Source organism: Periplaneta americana, chromosome 4 (assembly GCF_040183065.1).
Source record: "Periplaneta americana isolate PAMFEO1 chromosome 4, P.americana_PAMFEO1_priV1, whole genome shotgun sequence".
NCBI lineage: Eukaryota > Metazoa > Arthropoda > Insecta > Blattodea > Blattidae > Periplaneta > Periplaneta americana.
In genome coordinates this window covers 27,574,705-27,594,515 of record NC_091120.1, presented here as the reverse complement: position 1 = coordinate 27,594,515, position 19,811 = coordinate 27,574,705, and the positions used below count along the sequence as shown (strand labels likewise).

The 19,811-nt window shown below is 34.8% G+C and overlaps 1 protein-coding gene across 5 annotated transcripts in view; it reads right to left on the bottom strand.

The window, feature by feature from the left end:
• Positions 1-19,417, bottom strand: part of LOC138697636 (uncharacterized) — a 308,784-nt gene extending 289,367 nt beyond the window's left edge. For 2 of the 5 annotated variants that reach the window (XR_011331589.1, XM_069823058.1), the window contains exon 1: positions 19,257-19,417. Coding sequence is in view for 4 of the 5 variants with exons in the window: in XM_069823058.1 (XP_069679159.1) it covers positions 19,257-19,305 (49 nt within the window). In the remaining variant the exon portion in view is untranslated. The remainder of the gene's footprint in view (positions 1-19,256) is intronic. The other 3 variants (XM_069823057.1, XM_069823059.1, XM_069823056.1) reach the window with 2 other exon arrangements.
• Between the last annotated feature and the right edge of the window lie 394 nt (positions 19,418-19,811).

Genomic DNA, 19,811 nt, shown 5'->3' with positions numbered 1-19,811 from the left:
ATATTTTGGTAAAAATCCATATTTAATTCCATATTTTGGTAAAAATAACTACATATATATTTACATATTTCATATATTTTTAGTCCATATAAATCCGTTCCCTGGCAATTACATTAATATTCTCATTATAGAAATATATTTTAGATGTGTGTATATATATATTCTCCCTGTAACATAGTTCTAGTAAGCTTATATTAAATTAATTTTCATCATTTTACTAGCTATCTCAAATCTCAAATTAATTATAATTTATTGAATTAAATTACATCAAATATTTATATGTATGAGGTCTCGCCCACCTCATTTAAAATATGCGCTCCTGCATATATGACGTGTATCGTCTCAAGTGCAGGCAGTAAGGCCGTAAAATAACATTACGAGAGAGGTTCGGCCGGCGCCGTGGATCGTGTCCCGGCATGGCTCAGTTGGTAAGAGCGCTCAGCGCGCAGAGCTGAGAGGTCCTGGCCTTAACTCTGCCAGCGAAAATAAACATTATTATTATTATTATTATTATTATTATTATTATTATTATTATTATTATTATTATTATTATTATTATTATTATTATCCTTGATGAAAATGTGCAGGGGGAATGTGAAGGATGTTTCAAACTGAACTCTAAACAGACCAAGGGTAAAATAATAAAAGAAGGCGTAAAACAAAAGAAAAGCCGGAACAACTAGATTCCAGGACAAAGCAGGCGATGCGCCTAGGAAAAGAGAAAGAAGAAGATGAAATAGAGTGAATCTTCTGCAAAAATTTTCGCCAGGTTTTGCTGCCATCATCCCATCGTCGTCATCAGCAAGGCGGAGGAAAAAGTTATTAAAAACAAACAAAAGTATTCTGTCCTAAGACAAAATAGTGACGTTAAATTGCATAACACGAAACGAGCCAATGAGCAGGATGTAACGGAACCTGCAGGCACTGGGTCAGAGCGCTGGAGTGGCTCCCACGAGCAGGCCTAGTTTCCGTCAGCTTGCACCCACACAATGGGGGGGGGGGGGCGCCTCAGCCTTCATATGGATGCAGGCAGGCAGGCATCTGTGGCATGCATCGTTCGTGCCCGAAACTGTGCTACCCTAGTTTGTCACAGACAACACAAACACATCGCTCTGCTCCTAACGGTATTGCTAATCAATATAGCCTACTCAATTCAGAGCTCGGAGTTGTGCTTAGAATGTCATCAGCATTTACATCAATGTAATAGGCCTAAATATCTATCATAACTATGATTTTCTCCCCTCGCATTTCCTGTCCTTCTTTCTTCCTATTTGTTACTTTCTTCTCAGTTTCCTCCTTTGTATTCTTTTCACTCGTTTTTCTTTTCTTTTCATCTTTGTTTCATTTCTTTTCTATTCTCTTCTTACTCCCCGTTTCTTCGTCTTCTCCTCCATTTTTCTTGTACTCCATTTTCCTATTCTCCTTTTCTTTTCCTCTTCTCATACAATTTTCCTTCTCCTCTTTCAGTTCCTTTTTCTACCTCCCTTTCCCTCCTCCTCATTTTGTTTGTCCTCCGGTAAATCTTATTCTTCGCTTCGTCGAATTCTTCACGCTTATCCTTTTCCTCCATATACACATTTTCAACCTCTTAGGGTCGTATTCATAGATGAGACTTTGGACCAAAGTTGACTTTGGAAAGTACAAAGTCACCAGAGCTTGGCAGACAGCGCCTCGTGGTGGAATTGAGAAATTATCCAATTTCAGGAAAATATTACAATTGTCAAGGCCGTATACAAAAAAGCGAAGGTAACATCAAGTCGGCCGTGATTTGTGACTCAAAAGATGGCTTTGATTGTGGCAATGCCTACTCTATTTCAACTATCTTACTTACTTACTGGCTTTTAAGGAACCCGGAGGTTCATTGCCGCCCTCACATAAGCCCGCCATTGGTCCCTATCCTGAGCAAGATTAATCCGTTCTCTATCATTATATCCCACCTCCCTCAAATCCATTTTAATATTATCTTCCCATCTACGTCTCGGCCTCCCCAAGGGTCTTTTTCCCCTCCGGCCTCCCAACTAACACTCTATATGCATTTCTGGATTCGCCCATACGTGCTACATGCCCTGCCCATCTCAAACGTCTGGATTTAATGTTCCTAATTATGTCAAGTGAAGAATACAATGCGTGCAGTTCTGTGTTGTGTAACTTTCTCCATTCTCCTTAACTTCATCCCTCTTAGCCCCAAATATTTTCCTAAGCACCTTATTCTCAAACACCCTTACCTATGTTCTCTCTCAAAGTGAGAGTCCAAGTTTCACAACCATAAAGAACAACCGATAATATAACTGTTTTATAAATTCTAACTTTCAGATTTTTGACAGCAGACTGGATGATAAAAGCTTCTCAACCGAATAATAACAGGCATTTCCCATATTTATTCTGTGTTTAATTTCCTCCCGAGTAGCATTTATATTTGTTACTGTTGCTCCCGATATCTGAATTTATTATTATTATTATTATTATTATTATTATTATTATTATTATTATTATTATTATTATCATTATCATTGCTATTATCATCATCATTAACATTATTAAAATAAAATCAAGCATTCAGATACAGTAAGTACAGTTACTTTCACAACAATAACTTAAGAGCATCGTGGAAAGGCACTCACTTCCAGAGGTAAGTACCGTGATTGATGATGACGCCGATGACCAAACACAAAGTGAAACAGATGTTGAAGAGAAATAAGGCAGAACTAACAGCAATATCCCGATAGGAGAAGGAAGTAACACTCGCCTTAATTTCGAGTAGTGAAATTCTCTTTGAATATTCGAGTCAGTTCCTGAAGTAACTATCTTCGCTAAATTTAAGGGGGCACTCCACTAAAAATGACAACTTTTTTCCTAATCTTTTTTTAACCAAATTTTGAGTGCAAGTTTATTATGTAAAGGACTAACAAAATGCAAATTTTGAACTCCCAAATGTTTTTGGCTTTCGATTTTTTTAAATTTTTTCTATTTCTTTTTTTTTTTCGGAAATATTTTCAAACCCAAGTTTTTAGTAGAAGATTTCAATTCTTAAGCTGCTTTTTTTAGTTACATTCACAAGACATAGAGAAACATTTTTATGCATTCATTTTATGAAATATCTTATTTATTCACTTTCAAAAACTATTTTGAAGTTTTGAAAATTTTATTTTTTTCTATAATTCATTAAAAGAAATGTTAATAAAATAAACTAGTAGCATCTTTTACAAAATAAATGCATGGAAAAGTGGAAACCTGCAGATACCTCATAAATAGCCTACTTGCAGTAAAAATTTCATCCAGATTGATTAATATTTGACATAAAAAGTCGGTGTTGAATCAAGAAAAATAAATTTACGGGAAAATGCACTTGAAAGTAAAATGAATATTTATGTAACACATACTGTAACCATTAAAATTATCCTCCGATACATTCATCTAGAAACTTCAGGGAGCCAACTTCAGAATAAAAAGTTACTAAATCTGTAAAGAGAAATTTGTAAAAATAATTCTTTGACGAAAAAATAATTCTGACAACTCTTTAAATGTCACGCCTCCTTACAGCCTTAATTAAAAAATAAACATATTTGTAATCAGAATTGAATTAAATTTATTTGGGGTATGAAAATATATTTTTCTAAAGAAGTGAAATAGCCAATAAAAATATTTTGGAAAATTTTCATGATTTTTAGTGAAGTCTCCCCTTAAGTAAATAATGTAGTGAAGTTAAAGATGATATTAGTGAGAGTAGTTACGAGTTTTTGAGTAAGATAGTTTTTTTTTTTTTTTTTAGGTTTTGCTTAGGTTAATGAATGGATGACCAAGCTGAAATGAACTTGAAACTTATGTAAAGGTTAGACTAGATTATTAAAATGATATGTACATATTAGAAAGAACAGAATCCCAATGAGTAAAGCAGTGTGAAGTGTTAAATAGGAATAGCATTTTTTTTAATTAGAAGCGGGGATGTTAGAAAAATGTTAGTATAGTCATTTTAAATAGAATAGACAGTTAAAATTTAAGAATGATTTTTTGAAAGCGTACTAATAATGATCAACATGATATAACGTATAAAAAAAATAGGTATCCAAATCCATGGGTATGCAGCTGGAAGTCTAGGAACACGACTTTACATACTATGGTTTCAAGAATAGAAAGGGGAATTTGGACCTAAAGTAAAACATGTAGACAAAGATAAGCTATTTCATGTCGTGATCGATGCAAGCAGTTCCGGTAAACTGACAAAAAATCACGTGAGAAAATGGTTAAGAGATGTATTTCTCCCGGAAGTTAAGAGACACACTACTACCTCTGGATTCCTGGAGTGGTCAGATAGATGACACTATACTGAAGGAGTAAACGATACTTTACATTGTAAGACAATTAAAACACAAATTATCCCTCCAAAATCTACAAGACTTGTGCAACCCTTCGATGTGTATTTTTTTAGGCAATATAAAATTGTAATTCGAAGGCAAGAGTATTTCAGATATAAAATTATATGTGAAAACATTCCAGACTCATTCCATGATGGGGGCTTCATAATGACATTGCATTATGTTGTGTATCAACAGTTTCATTCACTTATCCTCAAACACATGCTAATATACGCGTGGTAGAGGTGTGGATATGTGACGGAGAAACATGTGATAAAGTTTTGCCGTTCTTGCAACAATGTTGCATATTGGAAACAGTGTGTGTGTTACAGAAGAGTGTGAAAAACCAGCGTATATAAAATGTTTGTACTGTTCAATGGTTCTTTGTTCCGACGACTTCATTTCGAATCCCAGTATCATATTAAAGATGAGTCACAAAGTTAATAGATATTTTAAATTCAAATTGAATTTGTATTTCAGCAAGAGGACTCTATTAATGTGAGTTACGAAAAAAAGAAAAGAGGCTAGAGCATTAATGCGAGAGCTGTGTTCCGGTGTCGTGGAACTATGAGGATCCGAGTGCGCGCAAGAAGCGGCATAAGTAGCATCGATTTTCAAGTCGTTATATTTCGTAAACGAGGAAAAAGCGAAACGAACGACTATCACCACGTTTTTTTAAAGAATGAAAATTAGCTTAACTATGCATTTTCATTAGAGTCAAGCATAGCATCATGACCCGGGACAGTTCCCTTGTTGGTAGTATTAGCAGGCCTTAAGGCCCATTCATAATGGAAATTAAACATAACCGTAACATAAACACAGAAGTTTGCGCCCAGGCTACCAAATGGGATCATTCACAATGATTCACATAAGCATTGACATAAACATTACCGTAAGACGTTAACATGAAAGTTAGCAAACTCCAAACTTTCATGCTCATGCTTACGTGATTTGCAAACAGAACACAATCGTGGAGCGCTGAAGTATACGACAGAATATGAAGAAATGGCGTCGTTGTTATGTTTCCATGGTTACCAAGTATGTTTGCTGTTATGTTTATGTTCCCATCGTGAATTATGGTATGACTTCTTGATTTTACCGTAACGTTTATATTCTTAAGTTAACGCTTACGTTATGTTTAATTTTCATTGTGAATGAGCCTTAACAGTTGTAGCAGTGATAGCCATTGATAATATTTATGTCAGAGAACCTGTTCAGGGTTAGAATAACATGATTCTTCAAATTACATGCTACTTCCTTCCTGCCTAACCCACCGTAACAGCTTTACTCACAACGCCTCACCCTCCCTCACCGGATGTAATGCCACCCTGGTAAAGCAGTAGGCTACTTATTTTCATTGGCCAGTCAACGCTGCAAGGTTTGTGATGTCTAGAGACCGGATGTTTGGAAAAAATGCCTTTTATTACAGGGTTGACAAACGTTATATAGATTTATGTGTATTTCGGGGTATTTACAGTGATAGAGTCAATTTTTATTTCGTCTATTTTACCTATGTAAACTCCGGTTGCCTATTTTAACAATGCATGTGTATTATTTTACTTTTTTATCTTTTAAAAATAAATTTATCTTCTGTTTTAAACTATTAAACAACCAATATTTTATTCTCTTTAATTAGCCCTTCTGATGTGTGAGCTTAATGTTGTAACAGTTTCATAGAACTTGTTTTATTATTCAAACGGATTTACCAGTACCCTTAAAAACCACTTACCGCCCACCCAAACGTCTTTAGTGAAAAGTGCGAATTGTATTGTGTCTAATTACCAGTTTACAAAAAATAAGATAGATTTTCCAAATAAGTCCATCTACGCTATCTTGCTTCAAACACAATCCAGTTGTCAGTTAATGTAGAACGATTTTTTATGCTCTCCCATACAAAGCAGAATTACTTACTTACAAATGGTTTTTAGTGAACCCGGACGTTCATTGCCGCTCTCACATAAGCCGCCTATCGGTCCCTCTCCTGAGCAAGATTAATCCAGTCTCTACCATCATATCCCACCTCCCTCAAATGCATTTTAATATTATTCTCCCATCTACGTCTCGGCCTCCCAAATGTATTTTTCCCTCCGGTCTCTCAACTAATACTCTATCGGTCTTACTAATAAAAACTCTGTATACAGACTTTTAACTGTCTTATACAATGAGTAGCTCGTTTATAAGTCGTGTGTAAATTCCTTACTAATAATCACTACATACGTCGTGTATAACAGTATAACTGTTACACAGCTACGTCATAGTTTCGTCATTACTTCGTTACGAAAGGTAATAGAATATCTGAGGTTCTCTACTGGATCCGGTAGAGCGCTCTAGTGTGGCGTGTTAAATATCGATAATACAACTGGCTCTAATCGATTACCACACTACATTTTGGTCAAAGAGTACAAGCTACAGCAATTATTCTAATAATTCTATGATCTTTGATTTGTTCTTCTGTGGTTACAAGGTAAACATCATCATAAAATGACAGTCGATACGAACAGCTGTTAAAGGGGCGGCCATTTTTTCCCTATATACAACGCTTAAACAAGGGGTTTTGTGTATATAACTACTGCAAAGCAATTTCCATTGTATAGTTACAGCCTGTTTATACGTCTATTGCTTATTCAAGGTTTATTAGTAACGTTTTCTGTCTCAACTCTGCATAAGTCTCGTATAAAAACTATACACGATTTATTAGTAAGACTGCAAATGTATTTATAGATTCACCCATACTTGCTACATGACCTGCCCATCTCTTACGTCTGGATTTAATATTCCTAATTATGTCAAGTGAAGAATACAATGCACGCAGTTCTGTGTTGTGTAACTTTCTCCATTCTCCTGTGACTTCGTCCCTCTCAGACCCAATATTTTCCTAAGCACCTTATTTTTTTAATAGGTTATTTTAGACGTTTTATCAACATCTCAGGTTATTTAGCATCTGAATGAAATGAAGGTGATAATGCCAGTGAAATGAGTCCGGGGTCCAGCACCGATAGTTACCCAGCACTTACTTATATTGGGTTAAGGGAAAACCCCCGGAAAAACCTCAACCAGGTAACTTCCCCAGCCGGGAATCGAACCCGGGCCACCTGGTTTCGCGGCCAGACCCACTAACCGTTACTCCACAGGTGTGGACAGCATCTTATTCTCGAACATTCTTAAACTCTGTTCACCTCTCAAAGTGAGAGTCCATGTTTCACAACCATACAGAACAATCGATAATATAACTGTTTTATAAATTTTAACTTACAGGTTTTTTTGAAAGCAGACTGGATGAGAAAGCAGAAATAGCATCAGAAAACCTAAAATACCTGGTGGTAACGTGCAATGAATAACAAGATGTGATGCAGGAATATCATTTGGGCCTCAAATAAGTGTTAAAATATATTATCTCTTTTCTTAAACTTGTAGTGTCTTTTTCATGTTTTAAATTGCCTTTCTTGTCTGTCTATTGTGCCTTTTCTAGATTGATAGTGTCTGTTATGTTTTAATTGTCTTTTTTACCTGCTTATTTTAAGTATTATAAATGTATAAACATCCGGACTGATGTCGATCAAGTGCCACTAATCTTCTTCAGACATAAAGCCACTGTATTCGTTTAACTGACTTAAATAATATGGTTGATATAATTGTTAACTAAAAGATGATCGAATACAAAACATTTCTCAAAGCTTTGCAAATACTATAAGTTTATATTAGGCCTACTGTATTATTCGTAATAAATATATTAGTTACAAAGGTTTCTAATTTATTTTTTATTGGACGCAGTCAGCAAAAGTTTAAGAGGAAAGACGATTTTCATTATCGAAGACAGTAAATGCACGCAATTTCTTACGAATCAATACAATAGTTTAGCAATTGTTGAATGCGACTGTTTGCTTTATGACGTTGTTATGAACTTGTAATACCAACATGACAGCGAGCAAAGCAGATGCCAAGTGACACATATGATTCTGCAAATAAAACGGTTTCTTCCAACAGGTTCCCTCATGTGAAAGTTGCTTAATGGAGAACACTTGTTTGGAGCTAGAATACGAAACTGGAACCGAGCTTGCTGCTGCTTCAAGATTGTGATGATGAGAAGAATGCATAGTATGTGATTTTCATGCCAACTAAAACTGATGATTTATCCATATCTTGTTGCAATCACTGTCACTAGCGTCGACAACGCAGAAGGAAGTAAAATTCATAGACATTCTTAGCGCGGGCTTCCGGTGGATGATCAGCGAACTAACGTTTTTCATATTCATAAACCAGTGTTAGCTATATTATGATATGATATGAATCCTGTACAAGTAATCAGTCGATAGCCGGGGCTAGTTTAGCACCCTCGTAGCGCGGGCTAGCGAAATGTCTATGCATAGCACCCTAAATGTACAAAAGTCCTACGTATGTTATATGTCACAGTTTTTATGTGTACACGTATATATTATATATAACTAGCCGTACCCGTGCGCTCCGCTGCACCTGTTAGAAATAAATATAAAGTAATTACAAAATTAAAATAGGACGTTTGATCCAGGGAACATTCGTGTTTGGTAGAAGGATAAATCGTTCAATATGTTACTTAATTTAAATTGTATTTAAATAATTAAAATGCGGTCATTTTGGTCCAGAGAGCAATCATTTGGTGCAATGACAATTCCTTTAACATGTTTCTTAATTGTTATTACATGCAATCATAGTTTAATGAAGACTGACATATCATTTAGTTTTAATGTGTATACTTTATATTACTTGCTATATGTTTGAGAAGTTACTGTAATAACATTGTAGAATTATGTCCATCTAGAGAAACTACTCTTTCCAATGGTGAAATGATAATTAAACAATTAATTAGCTTCCGATATTACTTCATACAAACACAGAAACATTCTCTTAGGCTATGTTTAATAGCTTTGGATTGTTGTCCAAGGCCCTTTATAGACGAAGTCATTCGTTTTTCAGTACAGCGCGCCTTAGATGGCGTTCTTGTAATTTTAAAACTCATTTATCTCATTAAATATCAGTCCTATCAAAATTTTGTATAGAATAAAATGTATCGGAAATTATTTTTAAAGAAACTTTTGCTATGTAATATTTTTCATGAAAATGGATAATAAGCGAGATATTTCGATTTATCTCATTAAATATCAGTCCTATCAAAATTTTGTATAGAATAAAATGTATCGGAAATTATTTTTAAAGAAACTTTTGTTATGTAATATTTTTCATGAAAATGAATAATAAGCGAGATATTTCGATTTATTTAATTCAGACCCCTTATAACCCCTCCTTTAAATAAAGTATTTTGAATGCCATATAGCCTAAAATCTAAGTTATAACGAACTTAATTGATATTCCAATTTTCATATAAATCGGTTCAACCATTATCACGTGAAAAGGTAACAGACAGACAGACAGACAGACAGACATACAAACCAAAAATTTCAAAAAAGCGATTTTCGGTTTCATGATGGTTAATTACACATGTTAACACCAATTATTTTTGGAAAATCGAGAATTACCAGAAAAATTTTGGCTACAGATTTATTATTAGTATAGATAAACATATGTACATACATCAATGGCGGCTCTTGGCTAACTTAACAGGTGATTGCAGTTAATTTAATCTATAAATTTTACATTCTGAAAACGGCCTTCAAACCATGCAACATAGATTTAACACCGACAGAAAAAACTAAGTCACGAAATATTATAAAGAAGGCTCCTTTTACAAAAATAAATAAATAAATAAATAAATAAATAAATAAATAAATAAATAAATAAATAAATAAATAAATAAATAAATAAATAAATAAATAAAAAATAAAATCAGTGGCGGCTGAAGCCACTTTGTCTGAGTAATGCCAGAAAATTCAAATCAGAAACGAAAAGTAACGATAATGTATGGTTTATATCGTGAAAATTTTATATAAATAATTGTAATAATTAAGTAATAATATTAGACCTAGTAATAAATTAATATAATAAATTGAAGGAACTTCGAAGTTTTCTAAACTGTTCTATACTTGAATTCTATTTTCCTGTAATTTTCAGCAAATAGTTCAATAACTGAAATTAGGGATCTTGCTACCAGATGTGAACTAAATCCATCACACCTTTCTTAGACTAAATGTCAAATAAAATAAAAAAGAACGCGAGGAAAACAGAAGAAAGAATTTTTAATATCACATCAACAAATTCATTTGTTTCTTTTTTTTTTTTTTGCATAAACATTTTAGCACCTTTGGAGAGGCCGAGACGTAGATGGGAAGATAATATTAAAATGGATTTGAGGGAGGTAGGATATGATGGTAGAGACTGGATTAATCTTGCTCAGGATAGGGACCAATGGCGGGCTTATGTGAGGGCGGTAATGAACCTCCGGGTTCCTTAAAAGCCAGTAAGTAAGTAAGTATAAACATTTTAGCACTTTTGTTTACATATTATTATGTTCAAATCGAGAGTTAGTCTTTCCATATGTATTTACTTTCTGTTTATCTTTATATGATGGAGAAAGTGTATTTTATAATGAAGTATTTATTTTATTCATCATTTATTGTTTCTCATCAACACAGCACAATTATAGTACGATTATTTAGTCCTGACAGTCCCCGGCGATGTGCGCCTGAGTCAGGCGAGTCCATTTAGTTACGCCAAGGGGTGTTTGGGTTAGTCTCTCGCTAGCCGTCGGCGAGATTTACATTTTATGTTTAGATATTTTAACATATCAAAGTGAATTCTTAAAGAATTTTTTTTAATTGACTGGTTTTCCACAATATTAAAACAATGCTCCCCCCTGAACCGTTAGCCGTTGCAGAAATAACAGTAGGTCTAATATAACAAAATTCAGAAGCAAACTTTTGTGTTTTCCACAGTGTGCTCGAACTTAGCATGTTAAACATTTCGTAACTGCAAACGTCTACAGGTTCCATTCAGAGCAAATTAGTGTGAAATTGAAGGCCTGACGCAACGGGTCCAATAGAATAGTGGCAACTCTTCAGGTCATACTAATTTACCCTGAAGATAATTCCGAAGCGTTTGAAATGCAGAGCTCGGTAGAATGCTCACAATCTGCTACTGAATATAATCAATTTGAAAACCTAAAATCTCATAATCTAACAAGACTTTAGTCCACACCTGTGGAGTAATGGTCAGCGCGTCTGGCTGCGAAACCAGGTGGCCCGAGTTCGAATCCCGGTCGGGGCAAGTTACCTGGTTGAGGTTTTCTCCGGAGTTTTCCCTCAACCCAATACGAGCAAATGCTGGGTAACTTTCGGTGCTGGACCCCGGACTCATTTCACCGGCATTATCACTTTCATATCATTCAGACGCTAAATAACCTAGATGTTGATACAGCGTCGTAAAATAACCCAATAAAAAAAAAACAAGACTTTAATCTTCTGCGAAATGTTTACACATCTATAGACAAAATCGAAAATACAGTACCCTCTGTATCTATATTCTTTTCTGGTTATAAATAACTAAATGATCAAGAAGCACCAGCCGGAGTCTATATTCTTAGAGAATTATGTAGCACTGTTGTTACAATGCTATCCATAGTCTATCTTCGCGGTATCGAGTTTATGTCAAAAATATAGTACTGTTTGGTAAGTAATATGTTAATCTCATTACTTATCGAAATATTTTAAGTAATTAAAATACATTATAGACATTTTAAATGAATGGTTACCTAAACGCCAGCAATCTGCATAAATTAGGAAAATTTCCTTTTAGAGTTAAAATTAGATGGGAAGAGAAAGTCAAAGTTCTAACGGAGATGGAATTACAAATGTTGAGGAGTTACATGATAAGAAACTACGAAGAGTAGTCAGTGAAGTTAACAGAATAATTCTTAACAGATTGAGCATAAAAATGAAAAAGCTAAGGTAGGAGTTGTAAATACAAGAGCTATACTTATTATTTGTTGTGTATTATTATTATTATTGTAAACAGAGGATACTTATAGGTTCATTATGTATTAGTTTGTGTTATATTTGTATAGAGAGTGATGGCGGATTAAGAACTGGAATACATCTAATCCGCCATGACGTGAACAAAGATTGATGAAATAAATAAGTAAATAAATAAATAAATAAATATAGTCATTTCATGTGAAGTTCTTTAACATCAGTTACACCTAAATTAAACCATATTATTATTATTATTATTATTATTATTATTATTATTATTATTATTATTATTATCATACTCCAATGTTACATAGAACTCTATTTTACCTAAGATAGGCTTGTTAGGGTTATAAATACATTATTATAATATTTATATGACATTGAGTAACCTTCATATGAAACAACGAGTCAAGGTCAGGATAGGAAAAGAAATGTAAGAAGGAAGTGAAATAGGGAGAGGAGTAAGCCAAGAATGTTCTTTGACACCTACCCTTTCCAACATCTACTTGGAGGAGAAGTGAGAAGTGATAGTAAGAGGAAGAAGAATAAAGAGCATAAGATTTGCTGTTGGTATGGTATTGTTAGCAGAAGAGGAGATGATACTAAGAGATTGTATTGTATTGTATTGTATTTATTAACATTCCATGGTATTCATACATGCGTACAGCTAGAATATGGAACAAGTCGAAAAACTTAATACTATTATAAAATCTTAATTTATAGTCACAGTCTAGATGAAATATATACAGACGAGATTTACAATATAGTCTACTAGTACAACACATAGTTTTAGTATCAATTTCATGAAGTGTTATTGAATGTCATGAATTCACCTACAGAATAGAAGGCGTGAGAAATTAAGTACTTCTTTAATTTGGCCCTAATTAATCTTATGTATATCGATAGGGAGGCTATTAAAAATTTTTACTGCCATATAACGCACTCCTTTTTGATAGCACGATAGACTTGCCGATGGAGTATGAAAGTCATTTTTTGACGTGTATTTATGCTATGAACTGTTGAATTAGTTACAAAGTTTTCACGATTACATACGAGGAAGACTATTAATGAAAAGATATACTGACAAGCCATGGGCATTATTTGTAGTTTTTTTAAAATAGTCCTACACGACTCCCTAGATTTCGCACCTACTATTATTCTAATTACTCTTTTTTGTAATAGAAATATATTGTTACTATCTGTGGAATTTCCCCAGAATATTATTTCAAAACTCATTACCGAGTGGAAGTATGCAAAGTATATTGTTTTCAAGGTATTGATATTTACTATCTTTTGCATAGATCTAATAGCAAAACAAGCTGAATTTAGTTTGGGGGTAATTTCTTTAATATGATTTTTCCAATTTAACACTTTATCGATTTTTAAGCCAAGATATGCTATTGGCGCTAAATAACAGCTTGAACAGTATGGGATGAAGATAAAAGCAAACAAGACGAAGACCATGGTTTTTTTAGTAGGTTATTTTACGACGCTTTATCAACATCTAGGTTATTTAGCGTCTGAATGAGATGAAGGTGAAATGAGTCCGGGGTCCAGCACCGAAAGTTACCCAGCAAAGACCATGGTCAAGGGATGAAAAATAGAGAAGGTAAACTTGCGAATTCTAACTGAGGAAATAGAGCAAATTAACAGCTTCAAATACTTGTGTTATAAGCAGTAACATGAGCTGCTGCCAGGAACTCAAAAGGAGAGTAGCAATGGCAAAGGAAGCTTTTAATAGAAAAAAGAAGCATCTTCTGCAGACCTCTGGAGAAAGAAATAAGGAGTAGACAAGTGAAGTGCTTTATGTGGAGTATGGCATTGTATGGGGCAGAAACATGGACATTACAACGAAATTAAGAGAAGCGACTAGAAGCATTTGAAATGTGAAAATGGAGAAGAATGGAACGTGTGAAATGGACAGACAGAATAAGAACCGAAACTTTGTTGAAAAGAGTGGGTGAAGAAAGAATAATGCTGAAACTGTTCAGGAAGAGGAAAAGGAATTGTCTGAGTCATTAGTTGAGAAGAAACTGCCTTCTGAATGATGCTCTGGAAGGAATGGTGAACGGGAGAAGAGTTGGGGCAGAAGAAGATATCAGATGATAGACAACATTAAGATAAATGTATCATATGCGGAGACTAAGAGAAAGGCAAAAAATTGGAAAGACTGGAGAATGCTGGATTTACAGTGAAAGACCTGCCATTGGGCAGAACACCATGAATGGATGAAATGAGATGAAATTAAAGAATAGAATACAATCTTATTTATAAATTTATAAATCTTTAAATTTGCTCCAAAAAAGAATTATCAAAATTTGTCTATATAAACCTTTTGATTACCCAACAAAATTAATTTTTCAGGAATTTGGTGTATCAAATCTAGAACAAATTTATAAACAAACATTGCTGATTTACTTCCATAAAACCACAATAAATTTAAATTTGATCCTCACGAATACCATACGTTTCTTTCTAAATACTCCCAAATGCCACACAACTGCTGGATTAAAACACAGCAGAAATTTTGGACCCAAAATATATAATGAATTAATTAGAGCTTACCCTGAGCTAAGTACACTTAACACACACAGATTTAAGAAACAAACGAGATTAATTATTTAATTGTTTAAGCTAATTGAGTTAAAAATTGATACTCTAATATTTATGTACTTTTATATTTTCTATTTGTATATAGACCCTATTATTACATGCTGTATTATTTTACCATTTATTAATGTTATTGTGCTCAATGAACTCTCTTAATTTTGTGATATATTTTGTATAACTGATCTGAACTACGCCCGAGCACGAGCTTCTGCTCTTTCGGGCTGCAATGCCTAATGTAGCTCAAGTGTAAAGTATTAAATAAATAAAATAAAAAAATAATAACGTTTATGAAATACATATATACAGTATTATAGCCTAAACAAACAACTAATCCAGAACTTACTGTCAAATCCCGTACAATAATGATTTAGAAGTATTTTCTACATTGTACAAACTCTCCTCAAATTGCTCAATTTTCAAGCTGAACTCCGGGCCATCAGGTCTGCGGTACAATAGTGCAGAGAAAACAATAAAAATGCTTGGATATTCTGTGACTCGCAGGCTGCGCTGAACGCAATAAATGACAAATATAATTTAAACCAAATTGCTGTTTCCATAAGATCGGGAGAAAGAAACTAAATACATAAATGTAAAAAAATAATAATTAAACATGCTTCCGTGAGTGCATCTCCCGGATCAGTGGGCATACTGGATCCACAGGAAAGGAAAAGTCGGACCAACTTGCGAAAACACTCGCCATTCTCGATATGGAAATTGCACACCGTAAAATTTAAGAATGAAACCAGGCACATTAGCTTTTGGTGTTGTAAGGATGTCTTTTGAGTATAATGAATGAAACCAAAAAACACTCCACCATGTGAAACACCGCAAGAACTTTAAGTCACTACAGTTTATTTTCTCATTTACGAGCCTAAATAACTAGATAGTTTCATTTATGTGTATGTATTTTGAACTTACTTACTTACAAATGGCTTTTAAGGAACCCGAAGGTTCATTGCCGCCGTCACATAAGCCCGCCATCGGTCCCTATCCTGTGCAAGATTAATCCAGTCTCTATCATCATACCCCACCTCCCTCAAATCCATTTTAATATTATCTTCCTATCTACGTCTCGGCCTCCCTGAAGGTCTTTTTCCCTCCAGTCTCCCAACAAACACTCTATATGTATTTCTGGATTCGCCCATACGTGCCACATGCCCTGCCCATCTCAAACGTCTGGATTTTAAGTTCCTAATTATGTCAGGTGAAGAATACAATGCGTGCAGTTCTGTGTTGTGTAACTTTCTCCATTCTCCTGTAACTTCATCCCGCTTAGCCCCAAATATTTTCCTAAGCACCTTATTCTCAAACACCCTTAACCTATGTTCCTCTCTCAGAGTGAGAGTCCAAGTTTCACAACCATACAGAAGAACCGGTAATATAACTGTTTTATAAATTCTAACTTTCAGATTTTTGGAAAGCAGACTGGATGATAAGAGCTTCTCAACCGAATATTAACACGCATTTCCCATATTTATTCTGCGTTTAATTTCCTCCCGAGTGTCATTTATATTTGTTACTGTTGCTCCAAGATATTTGAATTTTTCCACCTCTTCGAAGGATAAATCTCCAATTTTTATATTTCCATTTCGTACAATATATGTATTTTGAACAGTCATTCAAAAAAATAAAACACGAACGAGAAATGAATGGTTGAGAAACACGTAAAACTTATAATAAGAAATTATTATCATCAACTTTGTGGTATCAATTTTAATAGGCCTAGGAGTAATTCAATTCAATAATTTTACTGTATAGAAACTATTATGCTGCCATGATATCACTGCATAACACACACACTTTCTTTGTGTAAATCGTTTATAATTATACTTAATTGTTTGCACAAGTGTAGGCCTACATAAAAACAATGTATTAACATTTAGAGGTTCTTATTGTACAGGCAATATGTGTCAGAGGAAGAACAAATTGTTTGTATGCATCTGAAGTCTGATTACTGTAATGCTTCTAGTCAGCGATGTATGCAATGAATGGGGAAAGGAACTGGCCCATTATCTCCTGGCTTAGTTGCCTCTTGAATGATGTCTTACTAGTGTTATTTATGAGGTTCAAACCTCTCTTCGGACAGTTGACTAAACAACTCTAATAAGTAATGAAAATTCAATTAGACCGTCTCTGCTTATCTGTATTACAATTATAATTTATTGATGTCTTACATTAACGTTTTCGGTACCTCAGTGTACCATCTTCAGATGTATTTATGATACTAAATTTAAATTTAAACCTGGCCGATAGGTACACATGTTGTGGTCTTTGGATTGAGACGGTCTAATTGAATTTTCATTACTTATTAGTCAGCTTATCGGAACAATCAATACAAGATGAAACTCTAATAAGCTTCTCTTCTGGTAGATAATAGTTTTTGTTTCCTAATTAACACGATTAATATGTATTTAAAGATTAAAAGTTTCATATGACAGTGGGGCTAATTGTTGAGAATCAGACCGATGTCACACAAATTCAAAATGTGTGTAAAACTTCATGAATAACTCTCTATATCGATTCGGTGGGTAAATTTAGAATCACGGAATGTGGTATATAGGCCTATATACTATGTATTTCGTACTAAATTCACCATAATTTGTTTAATAATGATAATGATAATAGCAATAATAATAATAATAATAATAATAATAATAATAATAATAATAATAATAATAATAGTTTTATAATACAAGCTCAACGTCACAAGTCCATCATTTCTATCGATAAAGTGATCATCAGCTTGGAGTTAAGGAAAGTTCATGAATGGGGGAGAAACAAAACACGTCTCACATGCGTCGCGAGCATTCTGTTTCCATACATGGCAATGTGAAGTTTCTCCTGTCGTCTAGAAATAGAGTTACAAATTATAGGAACTACACGTGCGCATCTCCGGGATACTCAGTAAACCATGCAACAATTACAAATTTGTTATAATACTCAATTATTCGATTATTATTATTATTATTACCATTATTATTATCATCATCATTATTATACATATACAGCAGTCATTGATACAATAACAATAGTAATGAATAATGTAAAATGTTATTCAAACAAGAAAACAACGAGTTGGGATTGTAAAATAAAACATACCCGTGGGGGTACGCGTACCACAGATTGAATACCATTGATGTAGAGTGCCACTGGTTCTGTTGATTAGTTCGGAGATCTGACTTATAAGCGATGCATATTGGCAGACTGCGTGCAAATAGGTATGTGTGTGTATATATACGTATGTATGTATGGTGCGTGCATGCATGTATGTATGTAATTGTAATTGTAGCAGTAGCAGTAGTAGTAGTTTTATTTTGTCTGGCAGAGTTAAGGCCATAAGAGCTTCTCTTCCATTAAATGTAGGCTACGTATTGTGTATGTATTATGTATGTATGTATGTATGTATGTATGTATGTATGTATGTATGTATGTATGTATGTATGTATGTATGTATGTATGTATGTATGCGCAGCCCAATATTTATGTAGTGCTATGTCCGTGGGCGGAAAAAATGTTGCGTCCCTATCAACTAATTCATGCAAATATTAGACTTTAGCCGTCCTGGATCTGGACTCATATGGCCCATGAATAAATTCAGGCCTGTGTGTACGTAGTACGTATTATATACCGGTATGTGCAATACTAGAGGCGACACACTTAGCTACCCAACATCAAGGTATGCGTCTGAAGACGACTTTTGAATTTGATAACTTATAAAATGATCCTGGGTCCTCATTTTGATTGCCATAGTTTCCTTTAACTTCTGCAGACTAAAATCTATAGAAAAGAAGACCACAACGTTAAATAGCGGTATCTTACAATATGTTCATTAAATTATTAACTCGTAAAGTAATGTAGGCTAATTCTTTTAGAGATATTCTCCATATCTTGAAGCTCTCAATTTCGCTTCCAGACTTTTGGCCTAAGTTGCAAATCAATTATTCAAAATCTCTTTCCACCGAAAAAATGCGAATAAATGAGTAAAGGGAAGTCTGACTAGTTAAATGTGTGTAAATGAGTGTGTAAATTTATGGATGAATGAATGAATGAATAATTATGATAATTTAAGAGTGGAGATTTGGGTAAGTCCACTTAAGCCGCTGATATGACCCATTATGCTACATCCAAATGTTGACGTAGGTGAGAAATAGCCGGAAAATGTTGTCAGGAACCCTCCCTGTATCCGGGGCAGAATCTACGACACGGAACATGCACCTTTATTATCCTTCCGAAGGGAAGCCATGCTTATGATATTATCGTCCTTAAATATCTGCCGGTCTTAGCAGAGTATGAACTCGCGAACTTCAATGCAATAGCAAGCATGGTGCCCACTATAGCACGGAGAAAGACAATTACGCAGATGAGTATAACTTGTTCACGTTGGATGGTAACTCACCGCGCAGCGCGGCGACCACCGCCAGCAGGACGAGTCCGAGAGCTCTCATGTCGCACGCACACACCGCGGAACGAACCAACAAACGCAGCACTGACTGTCACTGTCACAAGCGCATCTGAGCGGCTGCCCGCAACACTTACGACTGACTGAAGGCGACTTGGAAGACCGCTCCGAAAACGAGGGCAAGGGAAGAAGATGCTACAAGAATCCGCAAGAAGGAGGGTACTCCTCTAGTGACGTCAGGAGCGGCTCACCAATGCCAGCGTCTGTCTCTCCGCGGGTGCAGTACCTGTGGTAACTGTACCTGCGTCATGACGTCACGCCTCAGAAGATCCGTCACTTGGAATTCTGTTTTTTGAACATCGCAACGCTCGTGATTACAATATCGCAAGAAGCGACGAGATGACATGACATGTGAACCCGACACTTGCAGGCGCGTCCTTCATTTGTCGCCTGATCGAAGGCAGTTTATGGAGGAAGAGGAAGAAGAAGAAGAAGAAGAAGAAGAAGGAGGAGGAGGAGGAGGAGGAGGAGGAGGAGGAGGGCTTGAAATAG